The sequence below is a fragment of the Hydra vulgaris genome, chromosome 09, assembly GCF_038396675.1.
Source record: "Hydra vulgaris chromosome 09, alternate assembly HydraT2T_AEP".
NCBI classification, from domain to species: Eukaryota; Metazoa; Cnidaria; class Hydrozoa; order Anthoathecata; family Hydridae; genus Hydra; species Hydra vulgaris.
In genome coordinates this window covers 18,287,501-18,299,003 of record NC_088928.1, presented here as the reverse complement: position 1 = coordinate 18,299,003, position 11,503 = coordinate 18,287,501, and the positions used below count along the sequence as shown (strand labels likewise).

The following is an 11,503-nucleotide window of genomic DNA, read 5'->3' as shown; positions in this document are numbered from 1 at the left end:
ACAAGTTTTTTTTTCTCATCAAAACATCAGTTTTATATGGTACAATTAGAAATAACATTGTTATTTTATTCTCCACTCAAACAAAAAACAAAAAAAGAATAATAAAGAATTATACTCACGCTATACTAAGCATTAATAACTTAAAAAAGTAGCATTAGCTTTCAATCTACGCATAACAAGAAACTAAGTAATATTTCAGCGTAGTAAAGTGGCTTGGTTGTATAACTTTTATGGGAAAAAAAGTCAAACTATCACTTAGTATTTTCTAAAAACCTTATTTAGGAAATTTATTGCTCAACCAGTTCAATAAGAATCAATATACGATGTAAATTTATTGCTATGCTATTGAAAAGGAGCAATACACTTGAGTAACTTATTTTAAATAAAAAATCAAAGTATTTAGACCATACTTTTATATTTTTGTACTCCAGAAATTCTTTTAACTGAAGTACTTTTACATAGATCATAATTTTTTTATTGACACTAATAATTTTACCTAACTATTACAAATTTAACTATTAAACTTTACTATTTGCAAGAATATATGTATGTTTATATATTAAATCTTAAAGTTGCAAGAGGATGTGGTGGTGATAATTTAACACACCCTAGAGTCAAAAATGTTAAATCCGTATAAATAAACTTATCTTTTATAAAATTATTGTAATTAGTACAGAATTTACAATGCATACAGTTAAAATTAACTTTTAAAAGATTTTACATTTCTTATTGCGTTATTCATCGACTTTGATGCTCCCATCGATGCTTCGATGAGAAAACACTCTCTCGCTTTAATGGGAACTCCCTTCTCTCTCCCCCACCTTTTACTCAACCTAAAAAAGAAAAGAAAAATTTAAAAATCAAAAAATAATTTAGTTACTTATGAAAAATTAGCAAAGTTGTACTCCAGACCACAAATAAAGAGATGTGTATTTGGGAAATAGAGTAGGCTGTGGTGGTAATGGTTTAACATACCGTGGACTAAAAGAACCTAAACAATATCAAATACAATCTTTCTTTGCTTCGCCATCTTAACTTTAGCTGAAATCCAAAAACTGGATTTTCATCACAGAGAGGCCTGGTGTGATGCTCTTTGTCAATAACTTGTAAATTTTGTTGACCATAAATAAACTAAACAAACAAACAAAAAACTTTAAATATAAAGAAAACGAGATTGCTTCTTATTTCACTCGCCAAAAAACATTCTCTATTCACACTTTTTTTTTTTGATCGGGTTGAAATAAAAAGGTAATCAATCGGTAAAAAAAATTTTAGGTGTTCTTCTTGACAAGAACATCACATGGAAAAAAAATAGTTAAATTTACACAATAGTTTCCAAAAGTACTGGAATCTTATACAAGACAAGAATTTATTCAAATAAAAAATGTTTAAGGTGGTTTATACAAAAAAAAAAATTTTTTTAATAAAAGCAATTCCATATAATTCGTAATATAGAAAACTAAAAATGATAAAAAAAAAATCATAAGTAAATTATATTTAAGACAAATTTTATCAAAATCAGTGTTAAATCTGAAAAATTCAAAACACTGTTTCTTGATCAATTTTTTTCGAAACTCAATAAATTTTTGTTTATAGCTTCTTTATAATATTATCATTCATTTCTACTTAAACAAAAGAAAAATATTTTAAAAATCTCAAATTGGACACAATATAAAAAAAAAATAACAAGTTACACATTAAAAAAACAGGTGTTTGGGGTTTTAAAAGTTATAAAATTTTTCTTAGTTAATTATTTTAGTACATCTGAAATCTTTATGATCAAGGAACATGTACTGAAAATTTCAGCCAAAAAGCTTTTCTCAATCACGAGATATCCGGTTTTAAAGTTGCAAAAAAAAGGAAAAACGAAAAGCTTGTAAAAACAAAAAACGAAAACAGAAACAAAATAAAAATATTTTAAACAATTGCATTAACTTAATAACCACCAGAAACATAGACTTTAGCAACATCTTTATTGTTTGCATTATCTGGAAGACCTTCTTTCTTGATTCTTAATTGTTTGCATCTTTTTTTAGTCTGCTCATTACTCTTATTTACAGACCATCGAATACTTAACTTATTAAGTAATATATTAGCTTTTTGCATAAATCTGCATCCATTAATTTCAAACTCTGCCATTACATTGTTTACACCATTTGCTCCATCATTAAAATAAATTATGGCAGAATTAATAACAATCTCTAATACATCTTTTTTTACAAAAGTGTTTTTCAGACAACGTGACCATACAATATTGTTGAAACCTTCGTTGGCATTTTGGGTTTGTACAAGAAGGCATTTTGATAACAACTCGTCACTTCTGAGTTCTAAAAATTTGTTGTTGGCAAAAAAATTTGAAAACTCCTTGATGGTAAATTTATATTCTTTTTATAATTGTTAGTGCCATTAATTAAACCTTTTTTATATTTGCACCAACTAGACGATCCAGGTGGACAAAACTGATGTCGAAATTCTTCCCCTTTATCTGTTTCACAGCAATGCCAAACAATTGCTAAGACAGCTTTTTTCATAGCGTATAAGTTATTCAAATTCTGTTGGATAGCAAGTCAATAAAAGTATTGCATTGAGTTAATTGTTTTATCTGTTAGCTTACCGCGACCAGATAAAGAATTTTTTTGTTCCTTTGGACTTTTTACGAAGATTTCGAAGTCTGTTTCCACATTTCTTTTGCACATGTCCGACACATTCTAATTTAATTGGATTTATACCATAATCTTTATAAACATTAGAAGCAAAGGCTTTTTTGTATAAGGATGTGTCTCCATCACCAAGGTACTCATTGTAAATACGATTGTTTTTTAAAACTGACCGTTGAAAAATCTCCACTGCACCAGTTGACTTCATTGCACCCAATGAACTTTGATGGTTAATTGGACAGTTATGCTTGGAAAGCCAGTTTTGGTGTTCTTCAGACCCTTTTTTTCTATTCCAAATTTGACACTGCCTGCAATACTTTGTCTTTACATAAACATCAATACACTTGCCATGGTTTATAGCTGCAACGTAACCAATAAGGGACGAAAATTCCCTCTTCTGATAAGAACCATCTACTGAAATATGATATGTTGTGATGCCTAAATGAGCTTTATTTTCAGGGTTTAACTTAATCTCACCAACTGCTTTTACTATGCTATTACTTGCTACATTATTGTAAGCTTTATACATATGATTGATTATGTTTCAATAACTAGGTTCAAATAATGATTCCATATTGAGGCATCTAGCAAAACTTTTTATTGTTGCAAGACCTGTCCCATTTTCTCGAAAAGCAATTACATTTCGAACATTAATTTCAAATAGATTGCGTCCCTGTGTGGAAATATTATTTTCATTAAAGACATCAACAGTTATTGGTGCATCTTGAGGACAGAAACAAGTTGAAGATGTATAAAATTCATTGCTCCAATCACAAAAAAAGCATTTTATTAAAAGTTTGTTTGCAAAACCCATTCTTAGATCAAGTTTTGGATAACCTTAGCTTTTGTGCATTACATACAGAGCATGTTAAACTACTTATAAGATCTTTAAGAATTTGAAAATTTACGAACAAAAAATTATTATTATCTTTTTAAAAGTCTTATTTAAAGTTTTTGATATTTTTTGATAACGAAGTGAAGAAGGTTTTAAAGTTTCTGTCACCTTGCTTCAGAGGCGTAGCAAGGGGAGGGCGGTTGCCCCAAGAAAGTTTGCAGCAACATTGTTTGGATCTGGGAAACTTTTGCAGTACAGATATCAGTGGAGAAGAATTATTTACTGAAATTGCAGACTGTCAGATGCTGCTTAAATCTCGTAAGGGCCCAATACCAACAACTCTGCTGGATTTACTTCCATTTATTTTGTCATACTGAGATGTCGTTTTTCCAAATTTACGTATTGCATTACAAATCTTGCTTACAATTGCAGTGTCAATAGTCAGTTGCGAACGCTTCTTCAGCAAGTTGAAGTTTATTCTTTCATATCTATGAGCTTCAATCGGGCAACAACGTCTTGTTAATTTGGCAATCCTTAGTGTCGAAAGAGAAACTCTAGAATTAGCAGACTTTGACGGCATAATAGATAAATTTGCTGCAGTTAAAGCTAGAAAGATCAAATTATAGTTTATAAATAGTTATTGATTATTGGATGTGATTGACCACCTGCTACTTTCGATGACTAATTTACATGAAACCATAATTGGATACGTAATTAGAAATATGAGTTAAATTGAGTTTGCATTATGATTAGCATTAGCATTTTTTTAATTAGAATTATCATATACTTGGAAAAATAAAGTTATTTTTTGGTTCACATGTCTGCTTTAGGGGGACGCCAATTTTTAGTATTGCCCTGGTCGCCAGAAACCCAAGCTACACCACTGCCTTGCTTGATTTGGTAAGCCGATTTCCTTTAAACTTAGATTTTTTCTTTCTTTCCAAAATCTGTTTACTGGACATTATCAATAATCTGATCAAAAATACAAGTAAAATGTTTTGAGATATCAATAGCTACTAAAACTTGAATCAAGCTGTGCAACACACTCAACAATGCACGACAATCAAAGCAAACAAATCAAAAGCCGTTTTATATAGTTGCATACATTGTACAATATGCAGACTTTAATTAGATATTTATTTCATATTTTAAAATAAAAATACATAATTTTTGAATAAAAATATTTTTCAATATTATTTAAAAGTTTTCCGCTAAAAAATAATTTTAATCTTTAAAAATTAAACCGAAAATTAAATGAAAAATGTTAAGTTAAACTAATAATAGTAAGTATTTTATGCAAAAAAAAATATTTTCTAGAAGAATGATAGATTTTGCATCGAATTATATATTAAAAAAAATCAAATTTTCTTAAGAAAATGAGTTTTTTTTCTATATGAGCCACCTTAAGGCAGCTCTACTCTTTGATTGTTAACAGTTATACAAATTATGCATTTATTTCTTTAGGAAGCTTAAGCAAAATCAAATTTACAAGGTCTTTAACTCAGTGGAAAATTAATTTATGCCCATTTTTTAAGATTTATTTTTTTTAAACGTATAAACAAAAACACCTAAAAAATTATAATTTCGTTAAGAAGCCGATTTAAAATTTAATTTATTTCATATTCACTAATCTGGATTTTATTTTACTAATTTTGAATGCAGATTACTTTTCTTGTCTTTAAAAGAAATTTGAAATAAAAATTAAATAAAAATTTTTGGTTTTAATTTGTTTTATTTCTTTTTAAAAACCATAAAAAATTATGGTTTTTAAAAAAACAAATAAGACAAATTAAAAATAAAACAAATTGTTTAAGACAACTAAACAATCACTAAATATAGAAAAAACTAAATACACGCTATTTTACTCCATCAAATAGAAAAATAAGATGTCCCCAATTCTTCTTGTAGAAATTATATTCTTATAGATAACATAGCTATAAAGAACTCAGAATACCAAATTTTTGGGGGTTTTGATTGAAGAAAACATTTTTTGGAAAACCTATAATAGTTATGTAAACTTAAAAATATCAAAGAATATAGATTTACTCTACAAAGCAAGACAGTTGTTTATACATAACAATCTAATGTATGCCAAAATAGCATAGGGTACTCATAAATCAAACCTAGAACCGTTGTATATACGTCAAAAACATGCCTCAAGGCTTGTGAACAACAAAGAGAAGTTTACTCGTGCTTAGCCTTTATTGGAACAAATGAAACCACTAAATATCTTACAGATAAATATTTAATAAAATATACAGTGCATGTTTAAATACAAACTAGATCTGGTGCCAGAGCATTGTACGATAAAGTTTTTTGGAAAAAAATTTAACAAAATAATACAAGAGCGACAGAAAAATTTAAATTATCGTTCGAATCAAAAAAACTCTCAATATTCTCTATTTCATATCAAGGTATTTATAAAATAAAATACTAAAGTATTTATAAAATAAAATACTAAAGTATTTATAAAATAAAGTACTATCTAACTACGAGTCACTGATAAATTTGAATAATGAAAACTCTTTGAAAATAAAATTAAAAAATTTATTATTAAACAAAACGATTATAAAGAACTTTTTTTAAATACACATATAGTATAAATGTGTATTACACATAACTCGATGACACGACTGGCTCCAGTCTTCTGTGAGCTCTCTATGACTACATATAAGTAATTCCAATCTAACTTTTTTCTCTTTAAAAAAAAAATATAACATTTGAAACAGCTAAATTAATTATTACTGAAACATATCAAAAGATGCAAAAATATACAAGATATATAATATTTTATTTGGAATAATATAGAAAAAAATTTATGGGAGCTTCATTCGTTTATATTAACGGGTGATGCGTAAGTTATCGAACAAAATAAAAACGTCAATAACTTATTTTAATTGAAAAAAAAACTGTTATTATTTTTTTTTGAAATAAAGTATTTATCTTTTAATAAAAATAAGTTATCTTTTAAATGAAAAAACACCAACATCTGCAATTGATCTCAATTTTGCTCCGACGCCTTTCATAAGCAACTATGAAAAATTTAAACCGATTTTTTGTTGTTTTAAATTAATTCCAAAATTCAAAACTAGCTCTGTCGAAGTGTTAATCTCCCTCGTAAACCTACTGAGCCAAATGTCCCCAAAAGTTTTCAATTGGTCGTTTTTGAGGCACATTTGAGGATTGGATTCTTTATCAGCATAATAAAAATATTGGTCCATTCAATTTAGAGAATCTTTAGAATAATGAGAACTTGCTAAATCTGGCCAAAATAAACAGTTAAAGTCTCCATGATACTAGTGAAAAAATGGAAGAAGACGTTTTTCTAAACATTCATCAATATAGATCGATGAATTAGTTGCTACAGTCTTTGAAGTGCAAAACAATGGCTCGGACATAACACCCAGTGAAAAAGTGCACATGGGATACGCGTGGATTTTTTCCATATGTAACCCATATGGGGATTATTATTTTGTCCCATGTGGGTTTCATATGGTAAATCCCACATGGATTCCATATGGTAAATCCCATATGGGATACGCGTGGGTTTTTACCATATGTAACCCATATGGGGATTATTATTTTGTCCCATGTGGGTTTCATATGGTAAATCCCACATGGGTTTTATGTGGTAAATCCTACATGGGATATAGGTGGAAAATACTACATGTTATAGATCTTAAATGCCACATATATTTTAGTCCAAATGGTATAAAAGAAGTCAATACTAGACAAATGAAAGAATGCTTCTATGATAATTTTTAAAGTTCTTTTAATTTAAAAATTACTTAAATAGTAATTTAAAATTAATCATCGAAGCGTTCAGAGAGGCTTAACTTAATCTGGTATTTGCTACTTTATCCCATTTGGTATTCAAAATGTGTAGCACTTTTGATCTTTTACATGTGATATTTTCCACCTATAACCTATGTGGGATTTACCTTAAACTATTATAACGAAATTTTATAAAATTAAAAAACGTGTTGCAAAATGAATTTATTTTAAAATAAATGCTATTAATCAATACATCCAAAATGAATATTAAAAAATATTATTTTTTCTTTTGCGTTTTACACGCCGTTTTTTGTCGATTGAATTAATTAAATCGCTTCGGCTTGCATAATACCAAGGTTTTTAGTATCTTTTAACTTTCTTCAAACATTTTCTAAAAAAAAAATATAAATACAAATATATATAAATATAAATATATATATATATATATATATATATAGAGAGAGAGAGAGAGAGAGAGAGAGAGAGAGAGAGAGAGAGAGAGAGAGAGAGAGAGAGAGAGAGAGAGAGAGAGAGAGAGAGAGAGAAAGAGAGAGACAGAGACTACAATATTTCACAAATAATTATTTTTTAATTTATTACTTACAATGACTAACGTATTATGGGTAATTGAACACATATTATGCGTAATGAGCTTGAACCCATGAGGAGAATCCTGAAAAAAAGTGATCAATTAGGATAAGTAGTTAAACAAAAAAACAAAAACAAAAATGTAAAAACCTACTTTTTCAATGATATAAACCTTAGGTGCAATAGCCACTGAATGCAAAAGTATACTTTTTCGTCACACACACGGCCTTCTATAATAACAGGCCTTGACATCGCGCAAAATGCCGTAAAAACTGAAGGCCTATTAAACTTTCACTTTTACTTATATTGATATATTTTTATATTAGGTAGGGTGTATGTCTATGTTTTCTAACATTCTATGTTCATATATGTTTCTAACATTCTATGGTCAGTCTATGTTTTCTAATAATAATTTCTAGTAAAGACGGAAATATAAAAAGAAAACCAAAAAATTGTTAAAAGATAATCATATCTTTCGTATTTCAAATTTCATTAAGAATATTTATGTAATATTAAATAGTATCAATAACAAGCAGAACTATAACAAAGTATATATCTATACATTAGAAAGATAACTGTATTTTTAATTTTTTTTGCTAAAAATGGTATCAATAAAAATCACCAACAATAAAAAACACCAACAAAAGTTGATTCAAGCAAAAAAAAGTTTTATCAATATATCTCAACAGGGTAAATATTTACAAATCCAAACATATTGAGAGACATATAGGCTAATGAGAAAATAAAAAACATAACAAGTAAATAGCATAATAAATTACAAAACTAATTTTCACATAAATTATGATAGCTTTAGTATTTTTGGAGTGGTAATTAGAGAGTAATTCTTTAGCAGAATATTAGAATATACTCTGCATTGTTTTTTTGTGATTTTAAATTTATATTTAGCAGCAATGAAAAGAAACTGAGTAACACAAAATGTTCTGCATAAAGGGTCAGTAGCACCTTGAAAAAAAAAAGCAAAATATTGACCATTAGACTAGAGTATCAGAAAGAATTTCAAGTCCGCCTCTGTTTAAGCTATACCGATAACTTCCACATTTATAATAATAATTGGTAGAATCAACATAAATTTTTATTTCGCTTTTTTGCACATAGCCAGCTATGTAAACTATAGCCACTAATGTAGATTTATTAACTGAGCTTTCAAGATCAAGTATATTATCCAGAAGTTCTTTTTCATCAGTAGAAATATCTCTAAAACATATGTCACAAGTATGACCATCGATACCATCAACAGGAATGTCAAGTTGTAATATCAATTTAGTATGTTGAATATTAATTTTTTCAATTACAGATTTAGCATTTATAAAGTAAGTACCTCCAGATCCCTGTCGAAGCTTAGAAAAAGCTTTTTCAAGTGGATCTGTTGAAAACCAACCTAATAAGACATACTTTGCTCCATTACTCAACAAAGTTTCTACGAGATCAATAAAGCCATAACATGAATGCGCTATTGCATTGCTAGTATCTAGCGTAAGCTGTTTTACACGCTTACCTGTAGGTTTCATAAAATTCAACAGTTCAGCAATATCTCTTAGCAGTTGTAACTGTTGATCACCAACTGAGTAGATTTCTCCGCATAATTCATTTTTAAACTGAATGCCAGCACCAGGTGCTTTGACATTAACAACATTGGAAAAAAAATTATTTTTCAATAAATACAGCAGTACCTTCAAATGCTTTATTTTCAATCTCTGGATGCGTTCTTAATGTAGCTACTGTTTCTTCGCAAAAAACAGACAAACAAAACTTTACAGATTGTCTCTCTATTGGTTTTGGATAAACTGATTTAGCTGTATGTTTAGAGAGTTTAAAAAAACTATTGCACTCAGTTTTATATAAAGTTTCTAAATCACTCCACTTAGCCAAAGCCAGTTCTTTATTGTTCAAAAATTGAAGTTCGTCAGTCTTTTCTGTCAACCAATTGTTTCGTATAGATTTTGAGATACACATAATCATACAATAAATATATACCTGATGTTGTTAACCATGGTTTACTATCAACTGTTTTAAACATTCCAAAAAATCTTTGATTTACACGGTTACCATCAGTAATTATTACCAGTGTCTTACTATTTTCAATATTATTTATCGTATCAACAATTTGTTGACATTGAGCAAACTGAAATTCAGAAGTACAATTTGCAACAGGTTGAGCTCTACATATAAATTCTGGACCTCCAAAAAGACATTCAATCATAAATGATAAAATTGTTTTAGCTAACTTTTCAGGGTAGTTTACTGCTTGACCAAACAAAGCACCTCTTTGGTAAAGTAATGAAGCTTTGACATAGACCTCATCAATTAGTAGTATGGAAGTTCTTTTCAATGGATTTAAATTCATAAAAATACTATTTATGAAACTTAGGTCCTCCATTGAGCTTATTTTTAAAGTCAATCGTGTTAAAGTCCTTATACTTGGCAACCTGTAGTCAATACACAAACAGTCATACAAACTTCGTCACATAGCAAAATACTCATATGCTTTACATATAATATCTGAAGTATATAAAACTTCACCAACATTTTCTCATAGCATATCAACTTTTCTCATAGCATTAAGGTGTTTGAATAGAATATTTAACTGAAGCGAACTTTCTTTATTTTTTAAAAATCTAACTGCTTCAAATAAAGCTGATTTTGTTTTTATTAACTTTAATTTGTTTACAGCTAAAGATGAAATATTACAAGTTGTACCATTATGGTTAGCTACAAATGAATAATCATTGAAAATTACTAAAATAAATAATGGAACACTAAGTTTGTACATTTTTGATTGTATGTGTAAACTTTTTTTATTAAGCTGGAAAACATTAACATTGCTATTATCACTTAACAAAGATTGAATATCGTCAAATATAAGTTCATCCTCTTTTAGAAAATCATTTAACTCATCTGGTAAAATGCTTCGAAAACCGCTTGAAGTTACAGTTTTTCTAACTTTACTTGCTGGTGTGGCTAAACAACTAGGCGGAATATTTTTAAAAACAGATGGTGGCTTTAAAGGTCGTTGCTTCCCATATTTGCTTTCAAAAGGTGTTTCATTTGGCCAATGAAGTTGACATACTGCTGTATAGTCTGTAACAATAAAACCAGTTCTTGGGATAGCTTCACTACATCTTTTTCTCTCCTCTAGACTCTTCGGGAATTTACAAATTGATATTTTTGTTGTAGTTGATTATTGATATTTTTGTTGTAGTTGTAATTGATATTGTAGTTGTATAAATTGATATTTTTTTTGTAGTTGAGATAGTTCGACTTGCAAAGAGATACACAGCATTTTAAAGGCATTTTAATTATTAAAAAAACTTACCGTTAGTTTGACAATATTATTACCTTACAATGTAACGCCTTGAACTTTACAAGGTTATCGTCTTGAAGTTGCGCAATCTAATTTATAAACCAATCAAATTTTAAAGATTTATTAAAAAAGTGTGAACACAAACTTTCGTCTAATGTTAAAAGATGAAAATGAAAACACAGTATTAGGAATTGGCCTTCAGTTTAACAACTTTGTTGCGCGATGTCAAGGCCTGTTATTATAGAAGGCCATGGTTACACATAATATAATATTCTAAAACTAATAAACAAACATCTAAATTTCTATAAGTAAATTTATTCTTTGATC

The 11,503-nt window shown here is 28.3% G+C and overlaps 1 protein-coding gene across 1 annotated transcript; it reads right to left on the bottom strand.

Moving 5' to 3' along the window:
- Positions 1-7,491: 7,491 nt before the first annotated feature.
- LOC136085317 (uncharacterized) lies at positions 7,492-10,219 on the bottom strand. Its single transcript, XM_065806612.1, has 3 exons — positions 9,850-10,219; positions 7,871-9,580; positions 7,492-7,657 (listed from the first exon to the last, which is right to left on the bottom strand). The coding sequence occupies exons 1-2, from the start codon at positions 10,217-10,219 to the stop codon at positions 8,847-8,849; spliced, it is 1,104 nt and encodes a 367-aa protein (XP_065662684.1). The 3' UTR covers positions 7,492-7,657; positions 7,871-8,846.
- Between the last annotated feature and the right edge of the window lie 1,284 nt (positions 10,220-11,503).